This window comes from Typopeltis vanoorti, chromosome 18 (genome assembly GCF_054136105.1).
Source record: "Typopeltis vanoorti isolate ZY-2024b chromosome 18, IOZ_Tvanoo_1.0, whole genome shotgun sequence".
Lineage (NCBI taxonomy): Eukaryota > Metazoa > Arthropoda > Arachnida > Uropygi > Thelyphonidae > Typopeltis > Typopeltis vanoorti.
The window spans coordinates 64,633,007-64,660,918 of record NC_143566.1 but is presented as its reverse complement, the minus strand read 5'-3'; the positions used below and the strand labels follow the sequence as shown (position 1 = coordinate 64,660,918).

Genomic DNA, 27,912 nt, shown 5'->3' with positions numbered 1-27,912 from the left:
AAAAAAAAAAGCAATAATTAAAACTCATAAATCAGTATCACTGCCTACTTTTCTGTTTTGGAAGTAAAATATTAAGTTCCTGGAGGTTAAGATTTTATCCGAGTTGATGTACGAGGGTGGTCTGAAAAGTTCTCGACCTTGACCATAGATATAACACTATATGCAAGATTTTTTTTTTCTAAGTTGTACATCTGTCATAAGCATCCATGTGAAATTGCAAGGCATTCTATCAAGTAGTTTGTTTTATACAGCTGTCTGAAGCAAAAGTGTTGTATGTATCCCTTGAAATGGATAAAATTGAGTATCGTGCAGTTATAAAATTCTTTGTAAAAGAAGGTTTAGCGCCAGAAGAAATTCATTCGAAGTTCATAAAAGTTTATGGGCTCTCTTCTCCTTTGTTTTTGATAATTTGTCAGAAAAGACCCAGTTTGCAGAAGAAAAAAATCATCTTTCATCAGGACAATGCACCTGCCTACAAAGGTGTTTTGGTAATGGGAAAATTAAGGGATTTGCTCTATGAATTGTTGGAGCATCCACCCTATTCCCCAGATTTGGCTCCCTCTGACTTCTGTCTCTTCCCAAAACTAAAACTCTTCCTCACTGGTCAGATTTTTCTTTGAATCAAGAGGTGATTGCAGCTATAGAGGGGTATTTTGCAGATCTTACTCAGAACCACTACAGGGATGGGATAATAGCCCTGGAGCATCGCTGGAATAGATGTATTAGTCTTAAGGGAGATTATATTGAAAAATAAAAATAATTTTGAAATTATAAATTCATTATTAGGCCGATAACTTTTCACACCCTCGTAAATTAAAATACAAAAAAAAAAATTAATATAATAAGATAATAATCAAAAATTTATGTAAGATTGATACAATAATATTTTCCATAAAGGGGATAATTGAAAGCTATCAGGTCTTTTTAAATGTTTTAATAAGGAAATACTGTGAGCAGACATATGAATTCAAAATTATAATAACAGAATAACTCACGTAAAATATTATTTATTAGTATAATTTTCGCCTGTGTATCGCAGGTATCTTCAGTACACTTATAAAGCTAATTAAACAATAACTGACAATACCAAAAGGCACCACCTAAGTAAGATAACTAAAAAGATTAATAAATTTCCTAACTAAAATATATATATACAATAAAAAGTTATGAAAGATTAGCTGATTTATAAAGTACTATCTCCCATAAAGGGGATAGACATAAACCATCAGATCTGCTTAAGTTAGGAGAGTGAAGTAAAGTTTCACATGTTTCTTTATAAAGCCATTCCATGGAACTGACTTTTGTGAAGGACTCATGTCTTCTTCCAATGAACTCTATGACTAGTGATGATGGTATGTTCTGCAAGTCCAGACTGTTCAGGTTCAAGGTATTGAATATAAGACTGGTGTTCTTCTAGCCGAATAGAGGCAGATCTTCCTGTTTGTTCGAAATAAGATAATCCACAAGAACAAGGAATCTGGTAGACACCTGGATAACTAAGATGTGGAAGCTTGTCCTTCGAAGAAGTGAGAAAGGTGGAGATTTTTTTGAAAGGTCAAAAGGCAACAAAAATATTCAGTGGTTTTAAAACTTTTGCTATACGTTCACTAATGCCTTGCACATAAGGGATAGGAATGCGTGTTATTTCTTCTGTATTTGAAGAGGAAGACATATTAAACTACTCAAAGCTCTTTTGATGAAGGAATTCTTATATCCATTAGATAAAAAGGAGGAAATAATATATTGCAGTTCTTTTTGTAACAGATCGTCTGAAGAACAAAAGGAATGAGGCCCGATGAACCAATGTTTTAATAGTTCCTGCCTTTTGACTGGGATGGTGATGAGATTCAGCATGAATATAATGGCCTGTATGAGTCTTCTTTCCATAGACTGAGAAATGCAGGTTACCATTTGGTTGGAGAAGAATTAAAAGATCTAAAAAGGCTAACTGCTTATTTGATTCTACTTCTAGGGTGAACTGGATCCTTGGATGAAGTGCATTTAACTTAGAGAGAAACTGTTGAAGTTCATCAGAAGAGCCTGATATTCTTATATTCAATACCTTGAACCTGAACAGTCTGGACTTGCAGAACATGTCACCATCCTAGACAAAGTTCATTGGAACAAGACAAGAGTCCTTCACAAAAGTTGGTTCCTCATGGAACGGCTTTATAAAGAAACATGTGAAACTTTACTTCACTCTCCTAACTTAAACAATCCGATGGTTTACGTCTTCCCCTTTATGGGAGATAGTACTTTAAAAATCAGCTAATCTTTCCTAACTTTTTATTGGTGTGTGTGTGTGTGTGTGTATATTTTTTTTTTAAGTTAGGAAATTTATTGACATTTTTAGTTATCTTGCATTAGCTACTTAGGGTGCCTTTTGGAATTGTCAGTTATTGTTTAACACGTTCGTTGCCACGCTACTTCGGCATATTCTGTTACCGTACGCCAAGCAATTTCACTTCTTCAAGGTCAGTACGGTAATCTCATTGCCGGTGGTTAGCGTCATATGAGTATACTCGTAGTTGGCTTTTGCAGAGCATATACTATCTATGAGAATACACAGTTTTGATGCTAGCTCCACAAGCCAAGCATTTTCACTTCTTCAAGTTCAGTACAGTAATCTCGTTGCCGGTGGTAAGCATCATACGAGTATACTCATAGCTAGCTTGTGCAGCTGGTTTACCAACTACGAGTATACTCGTAGTTGGCAGCGAACGTGTTAATTAGATTTATAAATGTACCAAAGATGCCTGCGATACACAAGTGAAAATTATACTAATAAATAATATTTTACGTGAGTTATTCTTTAAATGTTTGGTTAATGATTTTAAATTCTTGGTTCAGAGCTTGTTTATTGGAGCAAATTGTTAGGGCTCAGTGTTTGAGGGTGCTTATGACTTCTAGTTTTTGTGTTGGATGGCCCACGGCCACACCTTCTTTTATCTACAAAAAGAAGGTATGGTCATGGGCTCATCACTTTCCCCCCAATAGCTAACTTTTTCATGGAAGACTTCAAGCAACGAGCTCTAGATTCAGCCAGCCTAAAGTCCAAAGTCTGTCTCAGATATGTTGATGATATTTTTGCCATTTGGCCACACAGCTACGAAATATTAAATACATTCCTAAGCCACCTGAACAAACACACAAACATATCCAATTCACCATAGAAATCGAAAACAACAACTCTCTTCATTTTTTAGACACACTTGTCACATGCAGCTTCACTGCAGCAGACTGTGAAGGAGTTGTCTCTCCTTCACAGTCTGCTGCAAAAACCTACACACACAGGCCAATACAGACATAAAAATTCATACACCACCCAACACAAAAACTAGGAGTTATCGGCACCCTCAAACACAGAGCCCTAACAATTTGCTCCAATGAGCAAGTGCTGAACCAAGAATTTGAAATCATTAACCAAACATTTGTAAAAATTGGCTATAATAAAAAAACAGTTCACAAGATCCTCCATAAAAATGCAACTAAAAACAAAAAAATATTACAAGAATGCCATAGGCATATTCTATATTAGTTGTATTTCAGAAAAAATAGATAGAACACTACTTAAATACAACATTAAGACTACCTTCAAACCCTCGACAAAATTAAGAATTTTATTTAGCTCTTCCAAAGATCCTCTTCCATACCTGGCTCAACCAGGAGTTTACAAAATTCAATGTACACGTAACTCTCGTATAACGCGCATTTTAGGAATGCAGCATTATATAAATTGCGTTATGCGAGACTTAGATCACATAGAAAAAGTAGGGGTATGTTCCAAAATCGTTTTTTTTTAATTATATAAACAATGACATATTCAACAAAAAAAAATTTTTGTTTAATTCAAGTAAGTTAAGAAAACATATAAACTATGAAACAAATACATAGTATAAAATTATAAAAATTCCAAATTGTACGTAAACTTCATTGCACATAATGCATAAATGTTTTAGGCACAATAAAATAAAGCACATATTTTAATCATCATTACTGTCTTCAGAAATAATATTTTGTAGATGTTCTTTATTTACAAGTGGCTGGACGTTGTCATCACTTGAAATCTTTTGAACATCATTTGTATAATTCTCATTGCATACTTCGGCTGGTTTAGTTATCAAGAAGTCAGTAATAAGACCTTGCTTACCACTATTCTGCAATTTTTTATTTTGTTCATAATATGGAGCTAAACAAATATCTAAAGATCTAAAAAGGCTAACTGCTTATTTGATTCTACTTCTAGGGTGAACTGGATCCTTGGATGAAGTGCATTTAACTTAGAGAGAAACTGTTGAAGTTCATCAGAAGAGCCTTATATTCTTATATTCAATACCATGAACCTGAATAGTCTGGACTTACAGAACATGCCACCATCACTAGACAAAGTTCATTGGAACAAGACAAGAGTAATCATTATCTCTAATCATTAATGGAGAGATCATTATCCATAAAATAACTTCTTAACTTTCTTGCTATGTCCAATCCTTCTGCTAATGTCTTGAAACTGAATTCCTTAAAGGATTCATCGCAATCAGAATCTTCGGCAGAACTTTCCCCGCAATTTGGTTCGACGTCATCTATTAATTGTACCAATTCCTCCTCATTTAAATGTTTCACTATCAATTAATTTACTGATTTTGTTTTCAACCCTATTGCAAAAGCCCTCTCCACCAAAAATGTGGGAATTGTTTATTATATGACTTAGCTCGGTATCCACTAGAGGCATGAAATTTTGTTCCAGAATGGCTTCAGGCCATTTTTTTTTTTTTTTCCAGCAAGCATTCAGTGTAGAGGGTTGTAATTATTTAATGGACAGAAAAATAATTTTCACACAATTCAATATTGAAAACTCTTTCCACACTTGAGGCAGTGTGATGTTTGGATTACATTCCATTTTTTCCAAAATTAATTGAAATGTTCACTGAATATGACTTAAATGTTGATATCATTCCTTGGTTGAGTGGTTGAATAAGTGAAGTAGTATTAGGCGGAAAAAAAGTTACTTTAATATTCGGATGGCTTAAATTTGATGGGTGGCCTAGAGTGTTATCTAAAATTAGTAGAATTTTGAAGTTCAAATTCTTTTTCTTTGTGCATTTTTGGAAATTATGGAGACAACTACCGTGTTTGAATAAAAACTTTAGTTTAATATTACAAAAATTTTACAATTCGACGTTTCGACCTTTATGTCAAGGTCATCTTCTGGAGCGTATAAATATACACAAGAAACAAGCTATACTACAATCATACTGGTTCGTTAAAGACACTGACTAACCGCTACCACAAGGGAGACAAGGAGCGACCAACCACCGACAAGCAAGAACCATGTGATTAACCTATCAAGCCACACCCTGAACAACGGCGAACTCACGCTGCTGAATAAAGGACTGAACTATGCAATAGCGCCTAAAAAGGTAAACAAATTGGATTTTATCTACCACTTTGAAAGAGGCATCAGATCCCTACCTAACAACATAGCAGACAAAATACGACTAGAAACCAGTAATGTCCTAAATACCAAGAAAACCATACAGAACAACCTGACTAAAACAGAATTAGCAGCAATTAAATCATTAAAAGCCAAACAAAACATAATAATAATGAAAGCTGATAAAGGCAGTGCCACTGTTGTCCTTGACAGGTCAACATACATACTGCAAATGAACCAATTAGTAGTCGATAACAACACATATAAAATGGTAAATTATAACCCAACAAAAAGTATAAAGGACAAAACAGAAAAACTACTAAAATCCGTCACTTCTTGGCCACCAGGCACAGTTAAAAAACTCAAACCCCACTACGTCTGCCCCCCCCCCCCCAGAATATATGGAGTTCCGAAAATACACAAACAAAATGTGCCCCTTCGACCAATAGTGGAAGGAATAGACAGTCCCAATTACCACCTAGCCAAGAAATTAGCGGCAACACTCAAAGAGTTGGTAGGTCATTCCCCCTCCTACATAAAAAACACACAACACTTTATAAACAAAATCAAAAACATAACACTCGACAAACACGACTTATTAGTCAGTTTTGACGTTTCTGCCTTTTCACTAATGTCCCCATCAATGACACAATTCTCCTACTACAGAACAAATTTCCGCCCGATATTACGGCCCTCTTTGCCCACGTACTAAAGTCCGGTTACTTCGTGTGGCAAAACAAATTCTACCTACAAAAGGAAGGTACAGCCATGGGCTCACCATTATCCCCCCCCCAATCGCGAACTTCTACATGGAAACCTTTGAGCAAAGGGCTCTTGATTCCGCCACGCTTCGACCGACAATCTGGCTCAGATACGTTGACAACATGTTCGCGATCTGGCCGCACGGGCGACAAACGCTAAACACATTCCTCAGCCACCTAAACAAACAACACGAACGCATACAATTTACCATCGAAATCGAAAACCAAAATTCGCTCCCGTTCCTAGACACACTAGTTACATGTCTTCCTTCAGGCAGTCTATCCTTCACGGTCTACCGAAAACCGACACACACGGGCCAATATACATGCGAATTCATATCACCACCCAGCACAAAAATATGGAGTCATAAACACCCTTAAAAACAGAGCCACAACTATTTGCTCTAACCAGCAAGCCCTGAAACAAGAACTAAAAATCATTAGTGACACATTCATAAACAATCGCTATAACAAAAATACTGTCAATAAAATACTCTATAAAACCACAACAAAAACGAATCTAGATTACAGTAAAACCATAGCCATCCCATACATTAAAGGGTTATCAGAAAAAATCAACAGAATCCTACAACATTATAACCTCAATGCCACCTTTAAACGACCCACTAAACTTAAAACCATATTCAGCTCCTCTAAGGATCCTCTCCTCCCATTAGCACATCCTAGAGTCTATTGCATCCGCTGCACCTGTAACTTACCGTACATTGGTGAAACAGGACGGACAATCCCTATACGCAAGAAAGAACACATTAGACACATTAAATATAACCATTATGGTGAAGCAGACCTCTCAGACCATGCACTTAACACCCTACACCAAATCAACTGGAAAAGCACCTGCTCCTTACACCGCACAAAAACATGGTACGAAAGAAAATTTAAAGTGCGAAATCCTGATAAACCACCCAAATATCAACAATAAAGATGGTATGAAAATTCCAAGGATCTGGATGGCACACATTCAGCCAACCTAATATGAAAGATTCAACATAAGTCAGGACTCTAGCCAATCCACTAGTATTAGAAACCATTCCACTCCAACTGGCTGGAATGATGTTAATATATGTATATAGTAGACAACACAAATAATAGGACTCTAGCGTTGATGTATAATTTTTTTTTTTTTTTTTTTTTTTTTTTTCACCAGAGGTCAGGCCAACAATTTTGGTAGCGGTTAGTCAGTGTCTTTAACGAACCAGTATGATTGTAGTATAGCTTGTTTCTTGTGTATATTTGTACGCTCCAGAAGATGACCTTGACATAAAGGTCAAAACGTCGAATTGTAAAATTTTAGTAATATTAAACTAAAGTTTTTATTCAAACACGGTAGTTGTCTCCATAATTTCCAAAAATGCATTCGGATCACCGTGCAAGCCTAAAAGAAAGGATTCTTTTTCTTTGTGTAACTTTCTATATCGGGTACAAAACAATTGAAAAACCAATTTTCAAACATGCTAGCTCTAACCCATGCCGTTTTGTTGGCCTGCCAATAAACAGGTAGGGTGGACTGTTGTTGAGTCCTTTCATAGCACGAGGATTTGAGTATCGGTTAATAAACATTGGTTTGTTATGTAATCACCTGATGCATTACTACAAAACAGTAAAGTAATTCTATCTTTGGAAACTTTGAAGCAATGAGCTGATCTTTCATATTTCGAAATGGTATGTTTTGGCATTTTTTTCCAATATAACCTGGATTCATCCACATCGAACAGCTGGTCTGCACTACCACCTTCTTCAATGACTTTTAAAGATTCTCCAGGAATTAATCTTCTTCTACGTCTGCTGATGCTGATTTTCCCTAGGTTTTAATATAATGCAAGGAAAACCGCTTTTTAAAGTTTTCGAACCAACCCTTACTGGCACAAAATCCATGCTGAGAGCTCTCTTTTGAAGAATCTTGATTAAGTTTATTTAAATGTTTATAGAGCTTTTTGTTTAATAAGATTTCCATCCAAAGGAATTTTCTTTTGAGTGCAATCTTCTATCCAAATCATTAGAGATTTTCTCCATTTATCCCATTATAATATCGCATACACGAGCAACTCACTTTGCACTTACCGTTGACCCAGCAATAACACTTTCTCAGGTTTTATGTTCATTTTGTTTGATTGTACGAATTGTTGATTCATTTAAATTCAGAGTCCTTGTAACAACTCCTGGTTTTTCTGCATTTTTCAACCGATCCAAGATTTTAATTTTTTTTGAGAGAGAGAGATGAATTTTCTCTTCAATGTTGTTTTTTTCCCTTTCAATGCAGTTTTAGTGGCCATTACTATAAAAATAAATTACTCAGCTTGAGATTAACACACTTATGATTTTGAATGTGCTTTCCTGGCAGAAAACGAAGCCAATTTTCAACAATAAATGCTTTATATGGTAAACAATTAATGTATATGCATGCTAAAAGGTATTTCCCCCTAATACAAATCCGCTACTTATAACTACATGCATGACATGGGCAAACACAAATTTAACGAAGATAAAATTTGTTTTTTAAGTTGCACGGTGAAAAATATATGAAAAAATAAAGGATCACTACAATTTCTAAACTGTGTTATATCGAAACTGCATAGTAAAAGTACTGCATTATACGAGGGTTACCTGTACCTGTAACCTACCTTATAGAGAGGAAACAGAACGCACCACCTCAATCAGAAAAGATGAACACAAACGACACATTAACACGTTCGCTGCTACGCTACTTCGGCATGGTCTGTTCCCCTACGCCGAGCAATTTCACTTCTTCAAGGTCAGTATGATAATCTCGTTACCGGAGGTAAGCGTCATACGAGTATACTCGTAGTTGGCTTGTAAATAGCATATACTGTCTATGAGAATACACAGTTTTGATGCTAGCCCCACAAGCCAAGCATTTTCACTTCTTCAAGGTCACAACAATAATCTCGTTCCTGGCGGTAAGCGTCATACGAGTATACTCGTAGCTGGCTTGTGAAGCAGGTTTACCCACTACGAGTATACTCGTAGTTGGCAGCGAACGTGTTAAATACCTCCACTATGGTAAAACAGGCCTATCAGACCATGCACTCCAAACATGCTGCAGAATGGACTGGAAAGGTGCCAAGTCTCTACATTGCATTAAAATCTGGTTCGAAAGAAAATTCAAAGAAGCTTGTGAAATGCTGAAACATTATCCAAATCCGAACAAAAATGATGGATTAATCATTCCAAGAATGTGGAGAACCCATTTGCAATTCACATAGCAACCAGAACAAGCCCAAACAGAAGAAAATCTCAATACGAGAGTATTTAAGAAATGTGTAATGTAGTTCCATTTTTTTTTATTTAAATTTTTTTTTTTTTTAAATAAAAAATTTAACCATTTTTTATTTAAAACGTTTACCATTTTAAATAAAAATGTTTCATTTAAAATGTTAAATAAAACATTTTTAATTTACATTGTATTATTTTGTATAGTGCCATGTCATGTAGCTTGTATCTTACATATGTATTTTTCCTGATGTCTCAATACATAAATGTTACTTTCCTAATGTTAAATAAAGTAATTATTCTAAACGTGTTGTGTCTCCATAAATTCTTTGCTATGAATGCTGACGATTGTATAACCTTTAAAGAAAGAATTCATTAATATTTTTAATATTTTCATAATTTAAAAAGAGTTACAGCCTCTCCTAGTATAAACACATCACATCAATAGTTTCCTCAGCATCTAAAAAACACAGGCATTCTGTTCTACTCAAGATACTATTTTCACCCACTCCCAGCTACTTGTTCTATACATATCCCAAATCTGTCTGTCATTAGAATACTGCTCACACGTTTCAAACGGTGCATCTAAAACCTCACTAAAAATTCTTGTTGATCTTCAGAAGATGGCAAGGTGATCCCTCCTTGGGATCATCTTGCCATTTGTTTCTATTGGTCTGTTCTACAGGTACTTCTATAGTCACTGCTCCTCTGAACTGGCCATTCCTCCACTATCTGTTGGATCTATTAAAGTAAGAGCAGCAGCTGTCCAACATCTTTTCAGTAATATTGTACACACAATGAACTGGCTTTTCCCCTTCTTCTTTTATTTCATCTACCTCTGTTCTCTGGAACAGCTCTCCTCATGAAGTTTTCCCAACACTAACCTGCAGCTCTTCAAGAAAAAAAAATCAATGAACTTCATTTCTTTTCCACTCCTTACCTGTACCTCACATATGGCACTGATGTGCTTGTAGTTTTTCTATTTCATGTGTGTGGGATGAATAAAAAAATAATAAGAAAAAAGTATACACACACTAGAACAATCAAATTATATATAAAAAGTGTCTCTCCTCAATTTTATCAGTAAAGGAGAATAATATAAAGACCATACATGACATCATTATTTACACCCAGTGACAACAATTGCATTTTTAAATAAGCTATACAATTAAAATTGCTTACTTTAGTTATCATCAGTAAACTATTAAATTATCATATTCATAAGGGTAGTACTTACTTTTATTAAAGTAAAAACATATCCTCTATCCATTACAGATAACAAGTCATATAGAAAGAAAGCAAGGCTTGTATTAAGACTCTGAATGAATTTCATGTCTTTAACCTCTCGATTATATCGGCCAATTATATCAGATGTCATTGTTGTAACCTAAAAAAACAAGATAAAGTTAGAGATGGTGATTTTTCATCATTTTCATTTAAAAAATAAACAGTTAAATATTTTTTTCCCCAAATTCTAAGTTTCCTAACTTGTGCAATAGTAACAGAGAGAAAGTATTTTTCAAAAAAAAAAAAAAAGAAAGAAAGAAAGAAAAAAGACTTTTGGAGTTTTTTTTTTTAAAAAAGCAGTTAAAATAAGAGGTATTATACATGATAAGAAAAATTCTATTCTTCTTTCCATCCATATTTTATTTGCATAAGCAAACAGAAGTTTATAAATGAAGTATATTCATGATTAAGATAATTGAGTATAGAAAGAAAATAACTTCACAAATGCTAGTTTCCCATGAATGCTCAACATGCTCCCAAACTAAAATTTTATTAAGTCTTTCTAAACAGAATGGACATTATTCCTTATAACTGTCTCCAACTATGGATTGAAATACAGTAATTGAAATACAGTGGTATCTCGCTAATTCGAACTGATAAAAACTGTGCTCTTTCGGATTAGTGAAAAGTTCGGATTAACGAATTTCCCCCCGAGAGACCAAAATAACTAGCATTTAAGACAAAAAATAATCAGATTCTAATGGTACATTAATTTAATTTAAATAAATGGAGTAACTAATCCAAAAAAAGCTACTGTACTGTAATGTAAAACTTAAACAATAATACAACACACAAGTTTATTTTAGTAAAAAATTTAGTTTGTATATACCTGTATTGTTGAGGATTCTGATTTAATAAAATTGCATGGTTTAGTATGTAACTTAATTTGCTTAAAAATATCACTTTGTTGTACACAATACAAAAAAACGTTTCACAAGATAACACACACAAAAAAGTGCTTTTATTAGCAATTAGCAATAAAATATTATGGAATGGCGTATCCTTCTGCTTAGCCCATTCTATGCACACATTAAAACTGTTAACTGCCTCTTCACGTTTTATTCTTTTTTTTTCTTCGAGTTCTTTATCTTCAACATCGTCTTCTAATTCATTCTGTAGCATCATATTTATAATTTCAGCATCTGATTTAATTTCAAATTCACTTTCAGTTCTACCTGTAATCCATTTCGTAGCATCTATTTGTGAAATTTCAACATCTGGATTTATATTTTTAACCAAATTATGCATGTTTTGAATTTCCTCTTTTTTTTGTATCACCGTAGTTATCTTGGTAAATTCTAGAAGGCTACAGTTTTTAATGACAATGGTGATTCATGCCGACAATACAGTACGTACTGTACAGTATAAAAAAGCAAACATGAACACACGATAAATCAAAATAGGTCTCCAGTATAACCGCACAATAGACAGTATGAAAAAAATACTGTACTGTAATAATAATAAAATAAATAATAATAGCTAAAATAATAATTATTAAATAAAATAATAGTACACAAAATAATAATACATAAAACTTTCTTTTTTTTTTTTTTTTTCAAACCGCAGTTTGGATTACTGTGGAGGGTTCAAACTAAAGAGGTTTGGATTAGCGAGATACCACTGTACAGTAAAGTGGGTACACATTGTAATTTTCAAACTGTGTGCAAAGGGGTTACAGAGTAGCACTCAACAGGATAAAAGGCAAAAGGCTGTGCTACACAAATTGTGCTTGAAGGAAGCTCTTTTTGTGAAGGAATAAAGTTGCAAATTTAGATTATTGTAATGTCTCAAAGACTAGATGACACTTGATCTGGCGTGAAATGGTACTTCTTACCATTGTGAGAATGTTCTTGAGAGGGATAGATACAATGGTGCTTTGGACATGGTGTGGGGAGGCATTATGCTTGATGGACACACCGAAATACAAGTGCTGGAAAAAGGGACTATGACTGGTCAACAATATTGCAATGAAGTTCTACAATATCATGTTCGACTCTTCCATGGTGCTGTAGGCAAAGAATTCATTTTTATGGATGGCAATGCATACCACATCGTACACGAGCAGTGGAGATACTTCTGGAGACCGTGGATATTAATCAAATAGAGTGGCCAGCATGCTTTCCCCTCCAGGAAACAAACAAGGAACTTATTCTTGCTCTGAAGGAGGAGTAAACTAGTTTGTCTCAAGAACTCCTGAATCACTTGTTGCTAAGCATGGGATGAGGTTGTGAAAGCTACATTGCAGTTCGGGTGGACATTTTCTATATTGAAATGCCTCTCTGCATAAGTTTCTGTAAGCACTACATTAATTCCTTAACTACATCCTTAGGAAATTTGTAACTTTTTACAAAAATGTATTGCAATTAGTTTTTTGGACATCAGTGTAATACCAAATACATTTTAATGCATGTTGTAATAATTCTATCACTATCATCATCATCATCAAATTATTGATATGCACCCTCAGGAGGTGTAAAGGATATTATCATTGTATTACATAAACAAAAGTTACATTATTACTAACTTCCAATCAACAATTTTCCTCCAAATTATTCTGTTATCTGTCAAGATTCCAAGACATGTTATCAGAATGATCTTGCATTTCTCTCTTCTAAGGCACTTTTTGCTGTAGCAATCCACCTATATCTTGGTCTTTCTCTGGGTCCTTTTCCTACCATTTTGGCAAAGAACACTTGTTTCGCTACTTTTTCCCTTGTGATTAAGTGATTGTAACACCTGAGATTAGCTCGGCTAACACATTTCTGAATGCTAACAATGTCAAACTCTTTTCTAATCCTCACTTTTAATATAATAGTATCATATTAAAATTTATGCCATCTGTTCACTGCCCTAATCTTACTCTCATATCTGTGGTCTTCAGTCTTTAATTAAGTGCTTTATTACTAATCCAGTTTCAAGATCCAAAAGTTAAAAATGATTAAAACACTGTATTCTATACAGTTAACTAGTGTTTTGACTAATTTCTCTTTATTCCATATAAATTTCTTCATTCAACTTCCTACCATACCAGCTTTGATAATTCTGTTATCTATTTGAATCTTTAATTTGCCATCTTCACAAAAAATCATGACTAAATAGCTGAAATGTTTTAATTTTCCTATTGTTTCTCCATTCAGGATACAGATGATGTTTTCAATTTTCATTATCTTTGTGTTTTAATTGATGATTTTCATACCAAATTTATCACAGAAGTTACTCAAAGTATAAAGTAACTAAGATTAAGATCTCTAATATAGACATCAGGTTTAATATCAGCTCCTTTTATAATGTATCTATATGTATGTATTCCTAGAGTTAAAAGAATAAATAGGATGGGAGTGAAATGGAAGTGCAACTTCCATTTCACTTCCATTTTATTAAGCAAGAAATCCATGAGAAGATGATGTGGAAGGAATATTATAAGAACAAGAGTGGGAGGAATTATGAAATATATAAAGCACAGGCCAGAAAAAGAATGCGTAGTCTGCACAAAGCTAAATTGAAGTATGAAAAGAAATCAGCTATGCAGGCTAAAGGTAATCCAAAAGAATTTTATTGTTATGCTGCAAGTAAAAGAAAGAAAGAATGAATGTGAAAGAATAACTTTAGTAAATGCAGATGGTACTTTAGTATCAGAAGATAATGAGTCCTCACGTTGCTAAGATATATGAATCAGTATGTACAATGGTACACAGTGCTACTACTACATTGGTGAAGAGTTAGAGGTGCATGACAATGCAGGTGAAGAGCTTTTACATAACATGGATAAGAATTTGGCAATAGGGATAGATCGAATATTAGCATGCATACTGTACTTATCCTAGCCCAGTTAAAGGCATTGCCAGTTCCCTTGCACATTCTCACAAAACCCTACCTAATATCCCATCTAATCCTACAACTGTATTTATATTGAGATTCTGCAATATCCTAAGAATCTCCAATTCATCCACCTCTGTTCCCACATTAGTGACTGTCACATAGGTTAAAGCAGTAACCTCACTAGTGCAAAATCTTGTATAGAAGAATTTTATACAAAATCCTTATATACCAATTTTACTTGAGTAAGAAAGTCAATACCAAATACTTGTAGTTTAATTAACAATTTTTCATTAGTGTTTTATGTAATCTGGTAAAATATTAGAATGAATTGTTAATTCATTTGATCATCAATATTGTACAAACAAAGAGATAGCCCAGTCAGGATTAGAGATGTAAACCTTAGGCTATTGCCAGGCATGAAGGTCAGCGAGTTATGGGGTTTCCCTGCCATGACTCAGCAATTTCGCAGGGGAGGACCCCCTGGCGGAACATCCGGGGGACTCGATCTGAAGAAGTCCCAAGGTTGTCAAGGTAGAATAAGAAGGAGACAGGTGCTCTGCTCTTGCTCTCTGTTCCTGACTTGTTCCAGTGCCGCTTCAAAGTGGTCCCTGTGTCCAGCCGTTCCAAGGATGGGGGAAGGATATCCCGCTGGCAGTATTAAGATGATGATAGGAGATTTTTAACGGCGGTGTCAGCCTATTCAAGATGTCCCAAATACATTCGGGACATCTTGATGTATTCGAATATAATCTTGAATATATTCAAGATTATATTCGTGATCTATAGGATCTTGAATGCTGAACTGGCTGAGACAGGTTTCAAGTAAGATTAATGTAGAACTGTTATGGATTGTGAACCTTAGAGCAGGGATTGTTGATTATATAGTTGCTAGCATAATGTAAAGTTGTGAAGTAGGAAAACGCACTTCTAAATTATTGTGAGATTGTTATCTACTGAGTTCTGAGCATTTGTTAATGTTAAGAGTTAATGGTTAAGAGTTAATGTTGAAAGGAGAGATTGAATGTGAAACTTAGTTAAGCATAATTCTGTTAATGATCAGAGTTAATTTATTTTGAAGTGTGTGTGAAACTAACCACATGTCTGACATATATGTGATCATATAAATTTGTCTCTAAGCTATGGGCTAGAAGTGCTGATTTAATTAATTTGAGAACCAGACACGTGCATTGCATTGTTAGCAGAATTGATAAGAACCAGATAACAATTGATGTGTGTGAAATCCTTTTCCTTTATGTTGTAATTACCATGTCTTATTATGAATGAATTGTTTTGTTTGTTAATAACTTGCCTGATTTCAACTTACCAATGCACTTCTCATAAAAATATAGAACCTGTGTGTCCTTAAAGTTAACCACGACTGACTAATAGTAAGTTTCAAATTGATTGTTTGATTTAGAGCTGAATTTTAGAGATAATTCCATGTTCCGTTGAGCATTTCTCTTACATGTATAGGAAATACAAAAAATTCCTATGCGCAATCTTTAATAGAACAGTCATTATACAAATAAATTTTTAAGATCAGTGTAAGAGAAAGTCAGTTAGTTAGACAAAGGAATTGGTTCCAGCCAGAGGCAATTCCTGAATCTATACTCTACGCATGTGAAAGTAGCATAGTTACGACCTTGGGGGGGGGATGAAATCTAGCTCAGGCAACGATTTCAACTTGGAGTTACGACTGACAAGAAATTAAGAAGTTAAGATAGGATAAGAAATAATATTGAATATATTTCGAATCAAGTATATACAATAAAAAAATAAAGAAAAAGATAAAAATCATATATTATTACACTAGGATGATATACCCTTGCAAAGTGGTCACTCAGTAACTCAACTATTTCTGTCTCCTCGTGACCATCATCACTCATTAAGGGTAATCTTCCATAGTCATTCTTCCTCTTACTTCTCACATAATGAAAAAACTCTTTAGGATTTCCTTTGACCTGCTGATTTTACTTTCCTTGCCATGCAGTTCACCATTCTGACCTAAGCCTTTTACTGTTCATGAATTTCCAGGTCACCTTTCTCTTCATATACCTTCCACATCATTTTTTTCTTATGCAGCTCATGCTTAATGATATTACTAATCCATCTAACTAGTACCTGATTAACCCTCCTTAACCTAGGTATACAATTTAATACTGCTTCCTCTAGGTGACCCATAACTATATCCCATGCACTATTAACATCCTTATCCTGCAATGTTTCATGCCATGGTACAGACTTCTTCCTAAGCATGTCATAATCAACTGCTTTGTGGTTCTACAAATACCCCTTCTTGATAGAATATTCCTCATGTTTTACAATCTCCCAAGTCAAGTCCTGGCCTGGTTGGCTGAGTGGTTAGTGTATCTGCTCTACAGACAAAAACGCTGTGGGTACAAATCCTGTCATGGTCATGAGTGCTTGTGATTGTCTGCAAAAATACTAGTGGTGGTAGGTGGTAAATAGTTGTGTTGAGGCATAAGTGCTATGAAGAATTCATGTTAGAGGTTTAATGGAATATTAACAGCACTGAGAAAGGATTAAATCAAAACTAATTTTAATACTTCCAATATTTCGTCTCTGTCACAGAGACATCTTCGGGGATTACAAAAACTTTTTGTAACAACACACACACAAATACAATACAAAGTGAAACTAAAGTTCTATCTAGGTGGTGCACCCTCTATGGACATTTGCAGGTGGCCTGGGATGTAAAGAGGGATCTCTAATAATTAAAGTTTCCCAAATTTTGGGAAGTTTAATGCAACCATATTTGTTTAAATTAGGTTAATTCCTGAGTGCAGATGCAGATACAAAGAATAGTCTTTCTTTTTTGAATTTACTATGGTGGAGCATAGTAGTTTTTTTCAGGAGATCCTGTGGGATGTATCCAAAACATGGTCTGCAAGGCCAGACTGACCATAATCGTGTTTGCAGATGTAAGAACTGTGTTCTTCTAACCGGATGGATGCTGACCTGCCTTTTTGTCCGAAGTAGGCAAGTTTACAGGAACAAGGTATTCTATATACACCAGGCACTGAAAGAGGATGGAGCTGGTCTTTAGTGGAGCAGATAAGGGTAGCAAGTTTACAGTGGGGCTTAAAAGCTGTATGGAGGTTGTACATTTTTAATGATCTGGCTATTTTTTCTGAAGTACTTCTGAAGAGATGGTCAGGGAATGGGGAAGGACTTAACTATTTTTTTTAATTCTGTAGTCATTATAGGCATTGGAAAGGAAGGTGTTGTGTATGTGTTTGAGTTCGGTTGAAAGGGCAGTTTTACTGGAACAAAGATTGTGGACCCTATTGGTCAGAGTTTTAATAATGCCATATTGCTGGGAGGGGTGGTGGTGGGAGAGTTTGTGAATGTATCTGCCTGTATGAGTAGGTTTTCTATATACAGAGAAAGAAAGGTTACCATTAGGAAGGCGTGATAATAAGGTGTCTAGGAAGGGTAAACTATTGTTATTTTCCTTTTCCATCGTAAATTGGATTCTTGGATGTAGACTACTGAGGTGACTGAGGAAGGAATCTAATGTGTCTGGGCCATGAGGCCAAATAGAGAACAGAAAGGTTTTAGAGGGGAGGAGTCAATGGCTTCGTTTTTCAAAATTTTCCATGTAATAATTGGCAAGAGGGGGGAACCCATGGCAGTTCCCTCTATGTTTTTCCTTTGCCATCAACTGGTTATTTCTCTTGGAAGAACAAAATCTACAAACAGATAGAGGGAACTGCCATGGGTTCCCCCCTCTCACCCCTCTTGCCAATTATTACATGGAAAACTTTGAAAAACGAGCTATTGACTCTTTCCCTTTAAAACCTTCTATCTGGCTAAGATATGTAGATGATGTGTTCTCTATTTGGCCTCATGGCCCAGACACTTTAGATTCCTTCCTCAGTCACCTCAATAGTCTACATCCAAGAATCCAGTTTATGATGGAAAAGGAAAATAACAATAATTTACCCTTCCCAGACACCTTATTATCACGCCTTCCTAATGGTAACCTTTCTTTCTCTGTATATAGAAAACCTACTCATACAGGCAGATACATTCACAAACTCTCCCACCACCACCCCTCCCAGCAATATGGCGTTATTAAAACTCTGACCAATAGGTCCACAATCTTTGTTCCAGTAAAACTGCCTTTTCAACCGAACTCAAACACATACACAATACCTTCCTTTCCAATGCCTAATGACTACAGAATTAAAAAAATAGTTAAATCCTTCCCCATTCCCCGACCATCTCTTCAGAAGTACTTCAGAAAAAATAGCCAGATCATTAAAAATGTACAACCTCCATACAGCTTTTAAGCCCCACCGTAAACTTGCTACCCTTATCTGATCCACTAAAGACCAGCTCCATCCTCTTTCAGTGCCTGGTGTATATAGAATACCTTGTTCCTGTAAACTTGCCTACTTCGGACAAACAGGCAGGTCAGCATCCATCCGGTTAGAAGAACACAGTTCTTACATCTGCAAACACGATTATGGTCAGTCTGCCCTTGCAGACCATGTTTTAGATACATCCCACAGGATCTCCTGGAAAAAAACTACTATGCTCCACCATAGTAAATTCAAAAAAGAAAGATTATTCTTTGAATCTGCATCTGCACTCAGGAATCAACCTAATTTAAACAAATACAGTTGCATTAAACTTCCCAAAATTTGGGAAACTTTAATTATTAGAGATCCCTCTTTACATTCCAGGCCACCTGCAAATGCACATAGATGGTGCACCACCTAGATAGAACTTTAGTTTCACTTTGTATTGTATTTGTGTGTGTGTTGTTACAAAAAGTTTTTGTAATACCCGAATTTGTAATCCCCAAAGATGTCTCTGTGACAGAGACGAAATATTGAAAGTATTAAAATTAGTTTTGTTTTAATCCTTTCTCAGTGCTGTTTATATTCCATTAAACCTCTAACATGAGTGGTAAATAGTATTGGTGTAGATGATGATGATGGTGGTTGCTGTTCGTTGTTGTTGGTGGAATGAGATATGGAGAGCTGTAGAGTAGGTTCCCTCCCTGAAGGAGTCTTTGGACTCCTCGAGGGAGGGGTTTGGAGGTGTCATGTAATAATAAAAGACCACATGGTCACTTTCACCAATTGGAGACAATGTTGTCAACTTATTTATAGATAGCTCTTCTGATTCTATCACTAGGTCCAATACTTTCCCATTCCTTGTCTCCTCCATCTCATGCTGCCTTAAGTAATTATCTCTTATCAGGAGTATAAATTCTATTTCCTTCCTGCCATGTGGTCATTCTTCCTTCCAGTTTATATCTCCATAGTTGAAGTCCCTCCATAATAATCACTAGACCTGTCCTCATTATACTAATTTGGCGATGAACATCTTCCAAATAATCTGTGGAACTCTCTGGCCTATAGCAACAACTAATTGTATATTTTGTCTTACTAGCCTTAATTTCATACCAGATTGCTTGAAATGAATAGCCACTCTCCAGTCTGTCTCCTATTCTTTTTTGTTGCAATTCATCTGCTATCATCAGCAGTACTCCTTCCCCATCCTATCTTCTCTATCTTCCTTGAAAATACTAAACCCTTCACATTCAATCCCAGTAACTACATTATCTGTTCTTAGCCAAGTCTCAACTAATACCCATAATTTTTGGTGAGGTTGCATTAACCAATGCCCAAAACTCCTCCTTCTTGTTCCTGATACTTCTTGCATTAGTATACAGAAACTGCAGCATCCATTTAGTCCTTCACCCATCTTTATTTTCTGAATTGACTATCCCATTCAATATTTTTGCTTGAGATACTAGATACCACACTTGGTTATTCTCATACTCACTCGCTGCATGGGTGCCTTTATACAAACTCATTTGCTTCCACCTAACTGCTTAAGTTTCCCTGAATTTGAACTTCAGGATGCTCAGTGAACAAAGATCTCTCCAAACACAACACCAAAACCATTTAGATGCAGTCCATCAGCACTGTACAAATCGTTCTTTCCATCAAATAGAGACCACAGATCCACAAATTCTACATCATTCCTTTTGCACAATCTACATTACTACTCTTTGGCTATCATCCCCTCCTCCTCAGTTCACCTCTATCATAGCATGCTAGGAGACTTACAATCTTCACTTTCTCGCTCTTCAGTTTTGCCTCTTCTAACAACTTCTTGACATCCTCATAGAATACTTGTTGCCTCTCAAATCATATGTACCAACCAAGACAATCATTTCCTTTGACTTACCTTTTTGCATCCAGATATCGTGGCAGGAGTTGCACACAAAGAAACGATTGTGCTTGGTAAGGAAGGCTAAACCTGATTACTAGAGAATGCTAGCTAATGAGGGCAAAAGAAACCCTAAAGAGTTCTTTAGTTATGTGGCAAGTGAAAGGATGAATGACTTTAACAGGTGCTGATGGTTGGGAGGTAAAAGATTCAAACCAAATAGTCAAATTACTGAGTGAGCATTTGCAGGGATGTACCATCTAGATGGGTGACATTGTCTGATAGGAGAAAAAAAGGTTGAAGAAATGGAGGTGCTTAAAATATTGCGGAACCTCAATATGAACACAGCCATATGATTAGATGGCATTTCAGCCTGTGTATTATGAGAATGTGCAAGGGAATTATCAGCTCCTCTGACCAAGCTGTTTAATTTAAACTGGGAAGTGCCAATGGAGTGAAAAGAGGGCAAAATAGTTCCATAACATAAAGGAGGCTGCAAGACAGAAGCAGCAAATCATAGACCAATCAGAATCTTAGGAGTAATAGTTAAGGTACTGGAGAAATTAGTGAAAGACAAAATTCAGGACTGAGTAGATAGGAATATGATACTCTATAAGGGAAAACATGGTTTTGTGAAGGGTTGGTCTTTCCTTAGTAACTTGCTTACTTTTTATAATCAAGTGACAATGGAGTTGGATAAGAAAAATGGATACTCAGTGATATTACTAGACTTTGCAAAATAAAGAGTTTATTTTTTAAAATCATCTAGAGTTTAAATTTGAATTCAAATGCTGACTTGGTTTCAATTCCATGTTTGTTTGTTCCCTTTCATTCTATTGCTTACCTTTTACTTTATATATTAAGTTTATACAAGTATACAATTTAAATTAGAATTGAACTGATTAAACAATACAATGAATTTATCTCATTTAAAATAAAATACCTCCATAAGCTCAAAATTAATAGTGATATTTTAATTAAAATACAATAGAGTGATAATAATGATACAAAAGAAACACATCTAAAATTAAAATGTTTTGTATTTATTTAATTTAAAAAAAAAAAAAACTTGTGTGAGGATTTGAATCAAGAGGTTACTTCAGAATTTCAAGCTTATGATCACATTTCTTGGACTTGGAATTTTCTACAATTGAATGCAGTCTCAAAAGAACATACTTCATAGGACAAAGAAAAGAAAGTGATGCAGAATTTGGAAAAAAAAAAAAAAAAGAGATCAAAATGTCAGTATCAGTGATTATTTTGAAGGAACAAAGTCAAGTGAAATGCAGTGTTAAAAGTATACTGAAATAGCTATTATATTAATTTGTGTAGTTCTGATAAATACCTATTTAACAGCTTCATCTCATATATATATATATATATATATATATATGTGTGTGTTTGTGTGTGTAGTGATTATCCAACAATCCTCAAATCACTTAATCCTAGGAAAAAACCTCATAATTGTACTTTCAGTTAACAGTACCCTCATTTAACCGAGTAAGAATAATTTGATTAAGAATCAAATTATTATATTACAAACACAGTCACAATTTTATGACTGCATGTAAGAGAACATTCACAAAAATATCAACATAAATACTGACAATACATATGAAATATAAGACTTTGACAAGATTAACAGTTATTGCATAAGCCATCTTCTTGCATCACAAAATAAAAGTTAAAAAGTGATGTTTTTTGATCTGAGGATTTACATTAATCCATTTTGAAAAGAATCAGTATCACAACTTATAATCAAGTGATTGGAGTACTCAAAACAAAAAACACCCCTTTTTAACTTTTATTTTATGAATAATATTTAAAACTTAACTTCATAAAGTTTTCATATTTATGTAATTATTCATAATTTACAAGATATTATTTATGAATAATTTCTGCAGTACATTAGTATTATGTGGGTGGGCTAAGGGTAATCCAGAAATCCTGCTTTAGAGACCAATCTTGAAACTTTTTCAAGTTATTTCAGAATAACATAAACTAATAAGAGATGGCTTCATGAAGGTTTTTTTTAATGCAAAATTGTTGCAAACTGTCATACATTAGTATTATGTGGGTGGGCTAACGGTAATCTAATCCAGAAATCCTGCTATAGAGACAATCATGAATCTTTTTCAAGTTTTTTTCAGAATTTCAGTAAGTAGCATAATAGTTTCACACTGCACGATCAAAATTTCTCAATCAAAATTTCATGATCAAAATTCAAAATTACTATTAGAATATCCTGTCATCAAAAGCACTTACCAAAGTTGTTATATCATCAGTGAATTGCTCACTAAACCTCATTTTCCTTGGACTATCAAGTGTATTAGTTGAAGCCAAATGTTCATTCATACTTTTCACTATTAGTTCAAAAATGAACCAGGCATTAGAAAGAGATAATTCTCGTGCTGAACCACTTGACACTACCCACTGTAAAGCTAATTCTTCATGCACTATTTTCCTGGCATGTGACTTAGAAATCATAAAGATAGTACCTTCCTGAACTACTGCTGTTGTCCTCATACTGGCAGTTCTGTCAAGTCCTCTACTTGTTAAATTACCCACTTCAACATCTGCATCTGCATAAATCATTATGTCAGGATTACTATTACTACGGCCACAATAAGATCTCTGAAAATGTAAACATCAGTTCATTATTCAGATATTTTGAAAAATAATATATTTCAAAAATGATCACAGAAATCACTGATAAGGAATTATTCTAGTAAAAATGACATATTTTATATGTCATTGTGTTGCATTAACTAATTATCTAATTTTATTTAAGAATACAATAACATAACTGTGTACAATTAAATTATTACACAGTCAATTTTCTAATGTTCACAGTAACTGCAGGCAGAAAAAAAAAAAAGACAAAGTAAAGAAATTTTCTCTTAAATTCCATTCAATTTGAAAGGCAATAATGAGGTAGTCACGGAGACTTATTTGTACCTATGGTCCCAAAAAGGATTCAACTAAGAAATGTTTCAAGGCATTAGAGAAGGCACTGACACAATGAAAAAGGAAAAGTTGATCCTTGTTGGAGATCTAAACAGCAGAATAGGAAATGTTTTGGTAAAATCTGGAGAAAAGAGCAAAGCTAATGGTAAGTGCCTTCTAGATTTCTCTTCTGGACATAGACTACTATCAATGCAGATTTTAGCTATATCTAACTTTTGGAAATTGAGAGAGCAGTTCAGTCTCTCCATCAGTAGCCAATCAGAGATAGGTGGCCTAAGACTATCACTAATTATAAACATCTGTGTGTGTGTGTGTGTGTGTGTGTGTGTGTGTGTGTGTGTGTGTGTGTGTGTGCGCGTGCGTGTGCAATGGTCAATTTTTTTTTGAGTTTATGGAATGAAAACCCAAGTTTCTGGAAGAAAGTATCTTTTTCCTCAAGCCAAAGATTGACTAACTCAGGAATCATTGAAGAAAGGGTTAAAAAAAAGTTTCTTTAGTCAGCAACCAGATTTGAATGCAGAATAGCTTCTTATGGACATAAACAGCACTTCCACAGGCTTACAATGTAATTTTGTGCATATCATGCACACATCTTTATACTAGAACCTGGTGTTAACAATAACTAGTGCATAGTCTGAACAGAATACAGAAAATATCTGTTATTAGCTTTGCCCTTTTTTCCAAATTTTCTCAAAAACAATTATATATATGTGGGATTAATTTTCCATTTTCAAAAAAACTCCTCCACTTCTTCCTTAGAAGAACCTGCTGTGGAACCATAGGCACAAATATGTTTCATAGTCTAATTCTCCATTTTGAAGTTTTCCCACATAATTCTACTAGAAATTGGCTTCTAATTATGAAGCTCATTTCATGTTTGATTTTGAATACTATTGCTACTCCTTCCTTTCCATGATAATTAACTGTCGGTATATAAAATTCCATATTTATTATTTAGCATATGATCTCAGATAATATGCTCACCTATGCTCCACCTTTGCAATGAGTTGCCCGGTGTTGTTCTACTTACCCAGGTAACATAGTACAACACTATATTCAGTCCTGAAGATATTTTCAGGTGCAAACTTTGTTTGCTCTCACTGGGATAAAGGATTAAACTAAATTTATTATAGTCTAACCTAGTAAAAAATAAACTTTCAACATCTTTCTCTAAATCCAGAGTAATTTAATAAAAAAAAAGGTGGCAAACCTTTTGGCAACTCCTATAGGTAAAGATGACCTTGCTACTGCTTCTGCCTGGTATCTCCAACTCTGGGCGTGGCTCCCACTGAAGAGACCTCAATAAAGGTCGAAACTAGCCTGGGGTAATGGCCAATCCCTTAATGCATAACAGTATACATATCCACAAGGAGATGTGTTTTGCATTATGGGAGATACTGGGATAGGAGTGTTGGTAGCTTGCTCCACCTTTGCAATGAGTTGCCTGGTGTTGTACTACTTACCCAGGTAAGATAGTACAACACTATATTCAGTCCTGAAGATATTTTCAGGCACAAACTTTGTTTGCTCTCACTGGGATAAAGGATTAAACTAAATTTATTACAGTCTAACCTAGTGAAAAATAAACTTTCAACGTGCTTTTTAGCTAGTTTTACACACTGCTTTGCTTTCTTACATTTTTCTCTGAATTCTCTAAGATCACACATTGACTTCCTTGCCAGGAACTTTTGATATCCTTTCTTCTTTTCCATGACTGCCTCTTTAACTTCCTAAGTCCCATAATGTAGCATGAGTATAGAGAATGAAAGAACATGTGTGCAAGGCAGACAGGAAGAAGGAGAGGCTCAGGATGGACAGAGGAACACACCATGAGAAAGAGAGATGCTCCAAGAAGATGTGAATGCATTTGTAGAGAAAAAGGGTAGGGGATGACCTGGGATCAAGGGAAAACAGTTGGATTTGAAGAAAGTTTTAAGATAAATAAGGAGAAAAAGAAATGGCTCAAGTTAAGCATGGAGAAATCACATTGAATGAGTGGTATCAGTGGAACTAGTTATAGATCTAGGAATGAGTTGCTGTGTTTGTATACAAATGCTAGAAGTGTAAGAAACAAGGCAAATGAAATGGTTGCATTAACTGAATCTGTTCACCCAAGAATTGTTGGAATAAGTGAGACATGGGTGGATGAGGATGACATCCTGGCAGGAATGGAGATTTAAGGGTATGATGTATTTTGTGAGGACAGAAATGGTAAAAAGGAAGGGGCAGTGCTATTGTTGATATAAAGTTATGTCCATAAAAGTAGAGATCCAAGAGGGAAAACAGTGCCAGTGGTTTTGAGGCAGAGGTGAATAGAATGAAATACTTAGTTGGATGGTGTTATAGATCTGGTAATGTAGATGGTAGTGACTATGAAAGATATAATCAAATTAGCTAAGCAAATAAGAAAAAGGTGATCATTATGGGCGATTTTTAATTATGGCAATATAGACTGGGATGATGAGATAGCAACTGGAAGTAAAAAAAAATGAGATTCTTGAGTTTTTGAGGAACAACTACCACAGACAGTATGTAACAGAGGGCACACCAGGATTGAGGGTCTTGGATTTGATCATCTCATCAGAGGATGTAATTATAAATGAGGTGTCAAATGACCCTCCAGTTGGTGAGAGTGACCATGAAGTGATTACTTGGGTGGTTGCCAGCAGTATGAGGATCTCTGTGAGAAAAGGGTGTTTGTGGAACTACAAGGCTGGTGATTATGAGGAGCTCAGGTGACAGCTTGCAGGTGTAGCATGGAATGAGGAGTTAGGTGGAAAAGAGATCAATGCAGTTTAAGGGATATTCAAGAACTATCTAGTAGAAGCAATGTCTAAATGTATTCCAAGGGTCAGAAAGTTAAATAAGGATAGGTGTGAAATGAATAAAGGAAGAGATTAAGCATGCGATACAGAGAAAAAGGGCATTATAGAGGCAGCACCACAAGGATAAGGGTAGCAAAAGTAAAGTATGAGCAGCAGCGAAATGAAACTATATGTAGACAGCAAAAAAAAAAAAAAAAAAAAAAAAAAAAAAAAAAAAAAAAAAAGATCATGGAAGGATGACACTGATTGGAGAAAATGGTTTAAGGACAACTGCTGCAGAAGATATAGTGGAGATACTTAATGAGCAGTTCATAAAGGTCTTTCATTCTTGTGAATGTGGTATCATGGAGAGTTAGGGGGAAAAGTTAATGATGGGGAGGAGAGACTGACTGTAAGTGAGCAAGAGGTGTATGGGGAAATTGAGCTAACTCGATGTTACTAAAGCAATGGGACTTGATAATATTTCCACATATCTGAAGGAAGGTGCCAGGGAGTTGGCATCTGCTTTGACATATTTTTTTAATATGAGTCTTGCACTGGGTCGAGTTCCAAAGGAGTGGAAGGAGGACAAGATTGTGCCACTTCATAAGGGAGGTAATAGAACTCAAGCATCAAATTATAGGCCTATCTGTGTGTCAGGTGTGATTAAGTTATTGGAGAAGTTGGTGAGAACTAGGAACAGAATTGGGTTGACAACAATGGTATTATCTTTGATGGACAGCATGCATTTGCTAAATGGAGGCTATGTTTTAGTAATCTGCATATTACAATAAGGTGACGGCTTCATTGGACAGAAGAGAGGGATACAGTATACTTAGATTCTGCAAAGACTTTTGATAGATTACTGCATGATAAGGTCATAGTCAAACTAGAGCGAATGGGGTTGGATATTAGATTAGTGCATGGGATCAGAGACTGGCTATCTGATAGGTATCAGCAAGTTGTGTGTGAGGGAGGGGGGAGCAATATCCTGGAAGAGGAAAGTCACTCTTCGGAGTCTGTTTTAGGGCTATTGCTGTTTAACCTGTATGTTAATGATATTGGTGAATATTTTCAGTTGTTTGCAGATGATGCAAAGTTGGGACAAACTATGAAGATTAGCCTTACATGAAGATGTTATGGCCTTACATGAAGACTTGAATAAATTGAATGCATGGGCATGGGAATGAGGAGATCTTATGGTGATAGTGGATAAGGATCTGAAATTTAGGGGACGCATAGCCAAAATTGTGAGGACACTGACTTGTAGAAGTAAGGAAATTCTTGTTCCATTGTATAAGGCTTTGATTAGGCCACACATGGTCTACTGTGCAGATTCGGTCACCTGGTTTTCAAAAGGACGATGAGATGTTGGAAA

At 35.2% G+C, this 27,912-nt stretch overlaps 1 protein-coding gene across 1 annotated transcript in view; it reads right to left on the bottom strand.

Annotated features, from left to right (window-relative positions):
- Positions 1 to 27,912, bottom strand: part of Zir (dedicator of cytokinesis) — a 667,641-nt gene that overhangs the window by 379,419 nt on the left and 260,310 nt on the right. The window contains exons 21-22 of the mRNA XM_090407837.1: positions 23,029 to 23,397; positions 10,682 to 10,831 (exon numbers count right to left, since the gene is read on the bottom strand). Coding sequence (XP_090263963.1) covers positions 10,682 to 10,831; positions 23,029 to 23,397 — 519 coding nt within the window. The remainder of the gene's footprint in view (positions 1 to 10,681; positions 10,832 to 23,028; positions 23,398 to 27,912) is intronic.